This window comes from Microcaecilia unicolor, chromosome 2, assembly GCF_901765095.1.
Source record: "Microcaecilia unicolor chromosome 2, aMicUni1.1, whole genome shotgun sequence".
Classification (NCBI taxonomy): Eukaryota; Metazoa; Chordata; class Amphibia; order Gymnophiona; family Siphonopidae; genus Microcaecilia; species Microcaecilia unicolor.
The window spans coordinates 606409395-606423086 of record NC_044032.1 but is presented as its reverse complement, the minus strand read 5'-3'; the positions used below and the strand labels follow the sequence as shown (position 1 = coordinate 606423086).

The window sequence follows — 13692 nt, the reverse complement described above, 5'->3', positions numbered from 1 at the left end:
TAACCTTTCCTCATTAACCTTTCCTAATAATTCCTAGCATCTTGTTTGTGTTTTTGGCCACCACCGCACATTGGGCTTATTTCTAAAATTATTCTTCTCTCAAAATGTCTCCCTGCCGGTCCTAGATGTTAGTTCTTGCTGGCATTAACACATGCATTTCACCAAGAATTTTAGAACAGGCTATATGTAGTGCAGATAAAGTTCCAAAATACTACCAGAATTTTAGAACTACTAATCTAGACATTTTAATTCCAGTTTGCATATCCAATATGCCTACATATAAAATGTTCTATCTTTATCTACATGTTTAATCACACCTTCAAAAAAAATTAGTAGATTTGTGAGATACATCTACCCTTGGCTAAATCCATTTTGACCCTGTCTGATTAAACCATTTGTGTATTGATGTGTTCAGTAATTTTGTTCTGGCATGTGTAGTTCTCATACGTCTTCCTTTGTAAAGACCGAAGCATAGAATTTATTTAAAGGGTAATATTCAGCCAGCGATGATCAGCTTTTTATTAAATTTTGGCCATCACTGGCTTAATTGTGCCTGGGCATAAGGCAGCCGCTGTGTTTTACTTGGGTACTGCTGATATTCAGTGGTGGTACCTGGATAGTTATCACCCCTACTCAGTTAAGTAGCACTAAATATTGGGCCCTTAAGTTGGTAGTTGTCACGTTGCATTATGACTATAATATGCATTATTTGCCCCTTAACACATTATAAAGCACTAATTTAAGTCATATTTAAGTTGCTGTGGTATTTTAAGTTGCTGCGGGTAATATACTAATGATATGTGAATTATGCAATTGCATGTAAAACAGCTCATTTGTATGTAAATTCAAGAATGTGACTTCCAGTAAACACTGTGAGCCACATTATTCCAGAAAGCTTCTCTACAAGGGCCTTGACCCCTAGCTGTAGTACAAAGACTACTGCTAGGTGTTGCTGGTATTATTTTGAACCCAGTGCCAGCAAGGGCAGGAGCGACTGGGGATAATTTCTGCCTGTCTCTAAAAGAGCCTAGGGATTTGTCCTGCTAGACCTAGGAGGGTATACTGAGCAGTGTGGGGGGGGGGGGGATTTGCTGAATGGGGAGAGTTCCACTGGGAGCGCATGTCTTTAGGAGGAGTAGGGGTCTTGATTTTAGAGGTCTTTTGGTTGGTATGGGTTTAAATTGGTGAGGCCTTCAAGAAGGTGATTATGACTGGGGGTCTTGGGAGGACAGCTCATTGTGCCTTGGCCAGCCACTGTAGAAAGTGCTTGGGAACGTTACTGCTTATGAGGTTGATCGCAAGCAGTGTTCTTCGTATACCATGTTAGTGACTAACCTGGGATACTGAATTACTATAGGTTAGTCACTCCTATGCTAAATTAAGGTGGGGTAAAAGTCCAACTTTTATCATACGTAATTATCTTCCTTAAAGGGAAAATTATTAATGAGGGTTACCATTAAAACTTATGTTACTAGTAAGTTAATCGTAAATAACCCCAGTTATTAGTGACTAGGTCTCATTGCATAAAATGGGATCTGACCTGAAACAGCAGGAGTTAGTGGTAAAATAACACATCTTTATAGTAGCCCATGTTGATGGCTACACATCCTAGTCTCTCTACTATGGTCTTGTCTTCCCTGAGTACCTCTTTGGTCCAGCTGACTCTGTCGCAGACTTCTTGCTTCTAAGGTACCTGAAAAAGTTTTTATTTGATTTCTTTCCCCTCTATGGCAAGATTCTTTTCAAATTCTCTTTTTTTGACTTCTTTATCAATACTTTGCATGTAACTAGTCAGAGCTTTTGCTCTGTCCTGTTTTCTCCATTTGGATTCTTTTTTCATTTTTTGAAAGATGTTTTTTTGGCTACAGACTCTTTCATGTCACCTTTTAACCATACTGCCTGTCATTTGGTTTTCCTCCTATCTGTTTAATACATCTGGTCTGGGCTTCTAAAACGGTATTTTTAAATAACTGGAGAAAAAAAGGAAGAGGAAAATCTTCATGGATTAGTAGACACCAAACAAATGTTGATAAAGAAAAGGAAACTTGAATCCAAAAGATTGCAAAGTCCTTTGCTGTACAAATCACGTTGCCCATATTTGAATCAGCCACTGCTGCTCTACTATGTGAAAATTACTCTGGAAAACCGGTGACATAATTTATGCAAACAAAAAAAGTAATAACCTACACACCTGTTTAAACTGTTAACCTTTGCAGCTGCTCATTTAGCTCTTTTAAACTATTTTCATCATTTTATTTTATTAATTTATTCCAATATTTATTTTCTGCTCTTGAACCAAAATTGTAACATCTAAACAGTTTTTTTCTGGCAGCCAGTAATAAACCTTCACAGTAGTTGGAACATAAGGACAGAGCCAGGTGGACTTCTATGGTCTATGTCCCAGAAAACAACAAAGAAAGACCATGATCAAGTATATATATCACATTCATTGTTGATTTAATCTTGAATTGATAATGAATGTGACTGTTGGGCAGATTGGATGGACCATTCAGGTCTTTTTCTGCTGTCACTTACTATGTTACTATCGGGCTCATTTTGAAAAAAGAAAAACGTCCAAACAGTGACATAAGTCTGCATTTGGACTTGTATCTCACAAAAACATCCAAATCAGTATTTTCGAAACCTCTTTTTAGACGTTTTTCTCTGAAGTCCGTCAGAAGGACGTCTAAATCTCAAGGGGGGAAGGGGTGCCAGGGGCATGTTCAAGACGGGACTTGGGTGTTCCTAAGACTTAGACGTCTTTCAGCCGTAATGGAACAAAACAAAAATGTCCAGGACTAAAACTTAGATGTTTTGAGCTAGGCCTGTTTCTATAACAGCTAGTTACAGTGGGAATTGAACCCACTTCCCCAGGATCAAAGTGACAAAGTCTGCTGCACTAACCACTATGCTACTCCTCTACTCCACACAAGAGGTGCCCCAAATGACCAGGCGACCACTGGAAGGAATCGGGGATCACCTCCCCTTACTCCCCCAATGGTCACTATCCCCCTCCCACCCCCCAAAAATGTGATTAAAAATATTACTTGCCAGCCTCTATGCCAGCCTCAGATGTTATACTCAGGTCCAGTAGAATAGCATGCAGGTCCCTGGAGTAGTCTAGTAGTGGTGCAGTGCACTGCAGACAGGTGGACTCAGACTTCTACCTTCCCTACCTCCACTTGTGGAGGAAACTGTGAGCCATCCGAAACCCGCCAGAAACCCACTGTACCCACATATTTGTGCTCCCTTCACCTGTAAGGACTATTGTAGTGGTGTACATTTTGGGGTAGTTGGTTTTGGGGGGCTCAGCAGACAAGGTAAGGGAGCAATGGTGAGATGTGTACCTGGGAGCATTTTATAAAGTCCACTGCAGTGCCCCCAAGGATGCCCTATTGCTTTCCTGGGATGCCACTTTTCCACTATTCTACCTGATGCTAAGCTTTCTATTTTTTTTTTTTTATAACGTCTGAGCCTTGTGTCTATTGTTTATAATGAGATTTGGGCTTTGAATTCAAATCTATAGATGAAAAGGAGGTCTCATTACATATATCTAAATACCAGAGTGTTTTTTTCCAAACTGAAGCTTTTACCTCCCCAGTGCATGTAAATGGTTTCATCCCTGTGTGGATTCTCTGATGCCATGTGAGGCTTTCTTTCCAACCAAAGCTTTTACCACACTCAGGACATGTAAATGGTTTCACTCTTATGTGCATTCTCTGGTGCATTGTGAGGTTTACCTTCTGACTAAAGCTTTTACCAGACTCTATACATGCAAATGGTTTCTCTCCCATGTGCACTCCCTGATGCACTTTGAGATTTACATTACAACCAAAACCTTACCACACTTAGAACATGGGAATGGTTTCACTTTATTGTGGATTTTCTTGTGTATTTTGTATGTTTTGCATTTGGATGTATTTGTTTGAAAATGGACCAAAAAATAAAACAGCCAAATCACAAAACATTTTTCCAAACTGCATTTTCAAAAGGAAAATACTTTTTTTTGTAGAAAATTACCTTTCCTGTTCTGATTTTGGACATTTTACAAAAAACATCCAAATTCAGACTTAGATGTCATATTAAAAAATGCCCCTTGTGCATTTGATTTGCCCAAAGTCACAAGGAGCAGCACTAGGAATTGAATCCATGTTGCCAGGGTCAAAGCCCGCTGCACTAACCATTAAGCTACTCTTCCTCTGTTTTGGATGTTTTCCATTTGGACATTTTTTGTTAAAAAATGGACCAAAAAAAAAAAAGGCCGTCCAAATCACAAGACATTCATAGCATTTTCGAACACAAAAGATAAACGTCTGTCTTTTCAAAAATGACCTTCTCTCCTGTTCAGAATTTGGACATTTTTCTAAAATGTCCAAATTCTGATTTAGACGTCCTATCGAAAATGCATGTTACACTACTCTGAACTGAGTAGATGAGATGGGTAAAAGTGAATCAATTATTCACCCTTTCAAAAAATACAAAGGCCACAGGACATTCAATGAAACTATATGGAAATACTTTTAAAACAAATTAGATTAAATATTTTTTTCACTTCAAAATAGTTAAGATCTGGAACTCATTGATGGAGGATGTAGTAACAGCAGTTAGCATATATTGGTTTAACCCTTTAGTGTCCAATTTTCCCATCAATCTGTTCCCATATGGCTTATTACGGGAGCATTGGACACTAAAGGGTTAAAAAGGTTTGGACAAGTTCCTGGAGGAAAAGTCTATAGTCTTATTGAGATGGACATGGGAGAAGATACTGCTTGCCCTGGGATTGGTAGCATGGAATGTTGCTACTAGTTGGGTTTCTGCCAACCTGTAACCTGGATTGGCTACTGTTGTAAGCAGGATACTGGGCCAGTACGGCTATTCTTTTGCTCTTGAATAATCAAGATGATAACAGGGTTGTCATTCAATATGGCACCAATGTGTGTATGGAGGAAAAAGCCTTGAGAAAACTCATCTTGTATGCAACTTGATACTTTAGTCGGAGTTGGACTTCCTCATCATTGGCTAAAAAAACCTCCAGGTGTTTAATGTTAAATAGTAGAATTTCAAACTTAACTTTAATGTCTTTCAGTATTCTCGGTCTTCACGTCTTACTATGAACGTTGGCTGTGATCTACGGCGGTCAGTGTTTCAAATTCCTTCTGCATCAGGATCACAGACCAAGTACTCTGAAAGTCAAACGTGACATCATGGTAGTAAGCAGCATCGATTTTGCTCCTACCCAAACCAACGTGCCTACCTCCGCTCAATCTTGCCGGCGGTCGCAAGTGAGACGCCATTCCTGGAAAAAGGCTGGTTTATAAAGAACTCTTCGCGTAATACGTCATATTCAAAACCCCTCCTGCTTACGTTACCGTATAGCTTCTATAAGCGGGGAGAGAATTGAGCTTCTCTGTCTTGCTCATAAAAAATGAATCTATTCAAGTTTGGAATTTAACCCATTGGGCACAGAAGCTTTCAACTTAAAAATCCATTTTTGTTCATTTCGGAGTATGGCTTGTCAGTTCAAGGCATTATTGTGTCCAGTGATCTGCTGCTACACCAAACATCGTAGATTGCTGAATTGATGTTGAAACTCCTCACAATGTAGGGCTAAGGGTGATGTACTCTTGATAGTGTTAATCACACTTTTATGTTCTACTAATCTGACAAATAATGTTCTTGATGTTTGACCGACGTAGATTTTATTGCAGGGACAAATTATACAATAGATTACAAATTCTGATTTGCAAGTGGTACCAGGGTGTGGGCATTTTTAAAATCTATGCATGTTATAGAATATACCCGTTCTGCACCTAATTAGACGTCAGTATTTATGCCACTTAAAACATGGCATAAATGGCTGTGACCAATCGGTGTATTCTATATACCATGCGGAAATTTACAAACTTTAGGCATACTTTAGAGAATACGTGTAGGTGCATTTTTTTCACATAGATATTTCAGGTGCCATATATAGAATCTATCCTACAGTGTCTAATAATGACCACCATAAAATTTTAGTATCATGTTCATTTCAGAACCCAAATTGGAATTTATTCAAAACCTCATGTTCTTTTAAAAAAATCAGTCAGTTGATCATGAACACACTTTTCTATCACTTTAGCCACTTTAGTAGTGGAGGAGTGGCCTAGTGGTTAGGGTGGTGGACTTTGGTCCTGAGGAGCTGAGTTTGATTCCCGGCACAGGCAACTCCTTGTGACTCTGGGCAAGTCACTTAATCCTCCATTGCCTGCCGCCATGAGTGGGAAAGCGCGGCATACAAATGTAATAAAAAAAAAAAGACAAATTAGAAATAGGACAATAATTGCAACTCAAACTTGCATCAAAAGAAGAGTTCTTTAACAAACATCTCACAGAAGTCTTTTTCAGGGGTGTGGGCATAATACCTCTGATAATGATGCATTAACAATATGATGTATTGCAGAAGACGATACAGTTTTTAATCCTTTCACAAGAGATGGATGTCAGCTATCCAAAGGACAGCGAAAATGTTTAAATCTCTGAAGATTTATAACAATCTGTTCTAAACTTAATTGTTTAAAGTGTGTCCATTGTGAATTTGAGTCTAGTGTATAATGAAACTCAGTTGGAAAAGGAAAAGTTTGAAATTCATGATTAATATTATGCACTTTTTCTACCAAGTCCAATGCCATATCCTGGCAGGAAATTATCATAGTTATCATAGCTAATGCAGTCAATTTCCTTAGTGTATTCACTCCAGCTATTAAGTTATATTTGCTGATCTTATCATCATTACTACCAAGTGGAACCAACATCATTACCTCTCGCACCAAATACTGCAGACTAGATCTAGAATAACTCCCCTTTCAGCTACTGAACCTGCTGCTCCATTAAGCAATTATTTCATCTAGGAACTGTAACTCCCTATCATTTTCTAATGTGACATTTATCCATTCAATACTTGGGTAATTGAAATCATCCATTATTATAATGTTGCCAAATTTGCTGGCTTCCCTAATTTTTGCTAACGTCATCATCTGTCTGTTCATTCTGGCTAGGACAATAGTAGCACATCCCCAACACTATTCTCTTTCCATTCACAGATAGAATTTCTATTTATTCTGTTTATCTTAATTCCCACTTTACCGTATAGCAACGCCCCTCCTCAAATTTGATCCACCCTATCAATGTGATTTATTTATTTTATTTATTTATTGACACTTGATATACTACCAGTTGTAAAAGTACATCAAGGTGGTTCACAATCAATAAAATACTGAGGGGCCTTTTTACTAAGCAACGCTAAAAAGTGGTCTGCATTATTTTTAGCGCATGGGTTTCCCAAGCGCTGAGGCCTCTTTTAGTGTGGCAGTAAAATGGCCACAGTTTCTATTTTCCCCTTTCTGGCCACATGCTAATTTCCCAATTAGTGCATGAGCCCTTACTGCCATCTATTTACTAGGTGGTATGGGGTCCTGCATAATAACCCACACTAATCGGGCAACATGCAGTGATTTATCCATGCTATCCGATTAGCGTAGGGTATACCTACTATCTTCCTCCAAACACAAGATTGGTATGCACCAATCCCAGAACTACCACAGGACTGAGCGCGTCCCATGGTAGTGCCTTTTTAGCATGGGGTAAGCATGCGTTAGTGCTTACTACCGCTTAGTAAAATGGCCTCTAAGAAGAAGAAAAGGAAAGAAAAGAGAAATAAAATGTGATTAAAAAAAAGATAAAGTCTAATAATAGCCAGGTTTTAAGAAGCATTTTGAACTGTATGTACGAAGGTTCTGACGTATGTCAAAGGTAGGCTATTCCAAAGTTTTGGGGCTGTGTAACTGAAAGCTGTTTTGCGGGTGACATCAAGGCAGATCTGTCTTGGAGAAAGTAAATTAAGTTGTTGAGAGGAACATAATGTACGAGATGGAGCATATTGAATAAGAAATGTAGATAAGTAGTCAGGTTCCGATAGAGTCAGTCCTGTTTACATTAATTTTAACAGTTTGTATTGTATGCATGCTGATACAGGGAGCCATTGTTCTCTTCTGAGTAAAGGTGTTATGTGATCGAATTTGCGTGCTACATGTAATAATTTGATGGTTGTGGATTGGACCAATTGCATTTGCTTATACAAAGAGAGTGGAAGACCAGAGTACAAAGAGTTACAGTAATCAATATGTGTAATGACCAAGGAAAAAAAAAGTAAATGCACCCTGGTATCACAGTGATCCATCGGTTATTATCCTTCAGCTAGGTCTCTGAGATGCCTATTATATCTACAGTACTTATTCATTTAGTTGAGGTTTCCAATGTGAGCTATCGTTAAGATGTGTTGTTTTACTGTTAAAATGGGGAGTCCCACAAAGATCTCAGCTTTTCCCTCTTTTATTTAATGTATTACTGTTTTCCTTGGGAATATTGCTAACTAAGGGGGGGGGGGGTCTTTTACTAAGGTGCGCTAGCATTTTTAACTTGTGCTAAAAATTAGCTGGCGCGAAACTCTGAGACGCTTTCTTTGAGAAACGCTATGAGCTTGAGGTTCGGTGTTACCGCTTGGCATGCTTTAGTCCAATGAGTATTTTACTGTACTAGTCTTCATTATTATACAATTGTTCCTGTGCTTGCTAAGATAAGGCTCCTGACGAAGGCACGCCATCCGAAATACGGCCATGTCGATCCTTTCGACACTTAGCTTACTACTTTTTAGAAGCAATAAAGACCTGTTCATTTGGACCTCCTTTGGTTTCCTCTTTTTCGGTTTCCACACCTCGGTTGTTGACTTGTCACGTTCTCATGAGGTTTGGAGTTCCTCTCCTTTTTGTTTCTTAATATTTGGAATGATACCATTCTTTTAAAAAGGTTTGAAGACAATATCAAAATATTAGGAATTACGCTGTCAGGTACATTGAAGCTGTACTCTCAGGTTAGCTTAACTGTAAGGAAATCATTTCTAATTCTGAAAAAACTCAGACCAATGTGCAGTCTTCTGGAGGTAATTGCTTTCTGTATAGTAGTCCAAGATTATTTATCACTGTTTGTTAGACTATTGTAACATTATTTACACAGGAATTTCCCAACTACAGCTTAATAAACTAAACTCATTCAGAATATTGCAGCTCGTCTGAGTTTTCCAGCTCATAAATCTGATAATGTAACATCTTTGCAGATAAAATTGTATTGGCTCCCTATTGGAAGCTCATTTTCATGTTAAGGTTTGTGGGATACTTTATAAAATACTTTATGGTTTGGCTCTGCCTTATGTGTCTGATTTAATCTGTTTGCAATCTTCTACATATTATATTTGTGATGCAGTGTTTTTACACTTTCCTAGCCCAAAAGGCTTGAAATGCAGAAGAGTCGTAATGCCTCTTTTAGGAAAGCTTTGAAAACTTACCCTTAAGTGATTTTTAACCAACTGTTATTATATTTCCCATGTTGGTTTCTGTTTGTTATTCTCCAGATATTGCGGGATTTCTTATTATGTAATCTACATAAAACCTGATTGAGTATTTGTTGAATATAAGAATGCATGTAATGTAATGTCATGTTAACTCCAATTATTAGTAACTAGGCCTCATTGCATACAACCAGTGCTAAAACAGCACAAGTTAGTGGTAAAATAACACGTTTGAATGGTAGCCCACATTGATAACTATACCTTTCAGTGCCATATATTCTAACCATCCCATCTTATATTTTAGGCTTCTACAATTTGTACACAGACATTCCAAAATATATTTTTTAATATCTGTAACCTCCTTAGCAGTTGACAGATTCAAGTGGAGGAGTGGCCTAGTGGTAAGGGTGGTGGACTTTGGTCCTGAGAAACTGAGTTCAATTCCTGGCACAGGCAGCTCCTTGTGACTCTGGGCAAGTCACTTAACCCTCTATTGCCTGCTTCATTGAGCCTGCCCTGAGTGGGAAAGCACCGGGTACAAATGTAACAAAAAAAAAAAAAGGTGCAATCACTACTCTTTGGTAATTTCTGTCTTTTTTGTTAGCTCTTTATCGAGATGCCCTAAGTTCCCTGTTCGGATAGTATCCTTCAAAGATACCTAACTCTGCATGATATGCTCCAGAGTGATTGCCAGTTTTCCCCTAGCTTCTAGTTTAAAAATTGTTTTATCTCCTTTTTAAAGATCAGCACTAGTAGCCTGGCTCCACCCTGGTTGACGTGAAACCCATCTTTTCAGAATAGGCTCCTCCTTCCCCACAACATTATCCAGTTCCTAACAAATCTAAATTCTCCTTCCCAACTCCATTGTCTTATCCATGCATTGAGACTCTGCCTGCCTGCCTTCTGGGTCCTGTGCATGAAACAGGCAGCATTTCAGAGAATGCTACCTGGGAGGTTATAGAGTTCAATGTTTTACCTAACAGCCTAAATCTGGCTTCAAAAAACCTCTCTCCTACATTCTCCTATGTCATTGGTACCCACGTCTATAAAAACAGATGGCTCCTTCACAGCACTGTTTAAAATCTTTTCTCAGTGATGCAGAGGTTCATCATATTTGCACCCAGGCTGGCAAGTGACCAAGCAATTCTTATGACCATCAGCCACCCAAAAATCTATAGGCCCTGTTTACTAAGCTGTGCTATAGGTGCGTGTGCTAGCGTTTTTAGTGCAAACTAAAAACACTAGTGCACCTTAGTAAACAGGTTCCTATATGCTTCAATGATCAAATCTCCAACTAAAGCGGCTGATCAAACCTTTTGTTCCTAGACAGAATCCCCTGGAGACACATCCTAGGTACAAGAGGATATTGCATCCCCTGGAGGGCAAGTCCTAGCTACATGATCACTTCATGCCTCACCATTGTGATGATCTCCTTTCAGGAGACCTTTCTTCTACAAGATAGAACTGAAGTTGCCAGATTGGAGGTGACACTTCTTTATTATGTGCCTTTAGGTCTCCTCTATGTAGCTCTTTATTTGCCACAGCTCCTCTAAGCCTGCTACTCTAGCCTTCATAGACCAGACTTGTTCTTTGAGAGCCAGGAGCTTTTTGCACCAAGTACACACATGTGATCTCTCACAAACTGGGAGATTATCATACATGTGGCACATAATTCATAAGCCTATATAGCACTCATCTGGTTGCTAGACTTCTGTGTTGTAATATTGGTGAGTTGTACAGTTATTTACAGTTCCTAAGGGAATAGGGATACCTAAACTAATAAACATGGCTTTTAGATTATTTTGTATATTTTATGCTTCTATTTTGTGTTTGCATTTCACTGAACTGCAAATAATTTGTTGCTTATTATAAATCACTTGAAGGCCCTTTTACTATTCTGAGGTAAAAAGGGCCTGCACTAGCAGTGGGGGCTGTTTTTGCCACGCGCTGAGGCCCTTTTTACCGCAGTGGGTAAAAAGGCAAAAGAAAGACCATGGCCATTGCTCTTACTGTGTGACCATGTGGGGGGAGCACTTACCGCCACCCATTGAGGTGGTAGAAAGGGCTCCCACTCTAACCCAGCAGTAACCGGGTAGTATGCATTGCTGCTTGATTACCACCAGGTAACCCCCTGCAGAAATATTTTTGAATATTTACGCTAGTGCTGGAAATGCCACATGCTGAAGGTGACCAAACATATAAAGAGGAATCCAATAAAATTTATATGGAAATATGATGTGTGATTTTAACAAAATATTTCTAAAAAGCAAGGAAAAGACCTCAAAACGCCCGACTGCTTACTTTCAGTTTTCGGCGGCTTTAACTGGGGGCATGGTGTTCATCACTGATCATAAAAACCTTGCTTGGAAAGAATTATTTTAACTTTTAATTTATTTCCAAATTTATTTCCAAAAAGATTTTAACAATTTTGTTCTTTTTTACAAAAAAGGTTTTTTTAAAATATATTGACAATATCAATGCTAACTTCAAAATTTATTTAGTTCATAAAACCTTCACTGATTCTCATGAAGTGCTATAAAGCAGCTTTACAAAGATAAAGTAAAGTTGAGCACTTATCTTTGTAAAGCTGCTTTATAGCACTTCATGAGAATCAGTGAAGGTTTTTATGAACTAAATAAATTTTGAAGTTAGAATTGATATTGTCAATATATTTAAAAAAAAACTTTTTTGTAAAAAAGAACAAAATTGTTAAAATCTTTTTGGAAATAAATTTGGAAATAAATTAAAAGTTAAAATAATTCTTTCCAAGCAAGGTTTTTATGACCAGTGATGAACACCATGCCCCCAGTTAAAGCCGCCGAAAACTGAAAGTAAGCAGTCGGGCGTTTTGAGGTCTTTTCTTTGCTTTTTAAAAATATTTTCTTAAAATCAAACATCATATTTCCATACAAATTTTATTGGATTCCTCTTTATGTGTTTGGTGACCTTGTATCTTGGAGTCCTGTATGGTGATCCTCCTACTATTCTATACTTACATGCTGAAGGTGGAAATACCGCCAGCTCCCGCATTGGACCGTCAATAGATCCAGATTGGCACACAGTAAACCTATGGTAGGCTTACTGCCAAACTTGAGGCAACTGAATGCTACACTTTCTAACCACTCTAATACCTACTTTTAATGACCTAGGCCTATAACACTAAGGTTAAGCTAAGACAAAAATATGTTTTCTAATTTCATTAAAAAGGCAAAAAATAGTCATTAGCTTGTCTAAAAAAAAAGTTTAAATATTAGACTTTTTTTTAGACAAGCTAATAACTATTTTTTGCCTTTTTAATGAAATTAGAAAACGTTATCGCTAAACCCACAAATTCTCTTCTATCCCAAACTTTTAGTTACCAAATCTCTCTCAAATTAATGTTCACTTACCCAGAGAGGCTTCCTCTGTTCTCAGAACAGGAAGACTTCAGCAAAATTATGTCTTAATTTCATTTTAAGATCACTCATGTTTTAAGACAATTAGACAACAAAGGGGACCCTGGACGCGTGTCCAGTGTGTGCCAAATCAGTATTATCTCCCGGCTACCACGCGCCCCGGGTGATAATTCTGAATTTGGCATGCACCGAAAACGCGTGGTAGAAAATATTTTCTATTTTCTACCACATGGCGCTTACCCTGCGGTACGTGGCAGTGGACACGCGCTGCATGCCTACCTCCAGGGTAGTGCGTGAGACTTTACCTCCACATCAATGGGTGGCAGTAAGATCTCAGGCTGAAAATGGACACGCGCTGGTTTTTATTTTGCCGCGTGTCCGTTTTCTGCCCCCTTAAAAAAGACCCTTTTTCCAGGAAGCAGCAAAAACTGGCCCGGTGTGCTCCCAAAAGACACGCTTGCACTGTCACAGGCCACTTTTTGCCGCAGCTTAGTAAAAGGGTCCCAAAGTTACTAGAGAGAAAGGTGAGGAATATATCTACCAAAATACACGCAAAGTCCTATCTATTTACACATCTGTATTTCTAGCTATTTACTTTATCTGCACTAAATCTTTTTTTATGCAGAGATCTAAAATTCAAGTATTTGATAAAATGTGGACTTACATGAAAAGTGCTGAGCCATCAGTATTTGTGAAGACTACAGCAGAAGGAGTAGCCCGGGTACGGAAGTCCAAAGGGAAATATGCCTACTTGCTGGAGTCCACCATGAACGAATACATCGAACAAAGGAAGCCTTGCGACACCATGAAAGTTGGAGGGAATTTGGATTCCAAAGGCTACGGCATCGCAACACCCAAACAATCCCCATTAAGGTGGGTGGAATAGTATAACAATGTGCTAAATGTTGTTATAGT

The 13692-nt window shown here is 38.6% G+C and overlaps 1 protein-coding gene across 1 annotated transcript in view; it reads left to right on the top strand.

Moving 5' to 3' along the window:
• GRIA2 (glutamate ionotropic receptor AMPA type subunit 2) overlaps positions 1-13692 on the top strand; it is a 235329-nt gene that overhangs the window by 216743 nt on the left and 4894 nt on the right. Inside the window, exon 13 of the mRNA XM_030192684.1 lies at positions 13403-13650. Coding sequence (XP_030048544.1) covers positions 13403-13650 — 248 coding nt within the window. The remainder of the gene's footprint in view (positions 1-13402; positions 13651-13692) is intronic.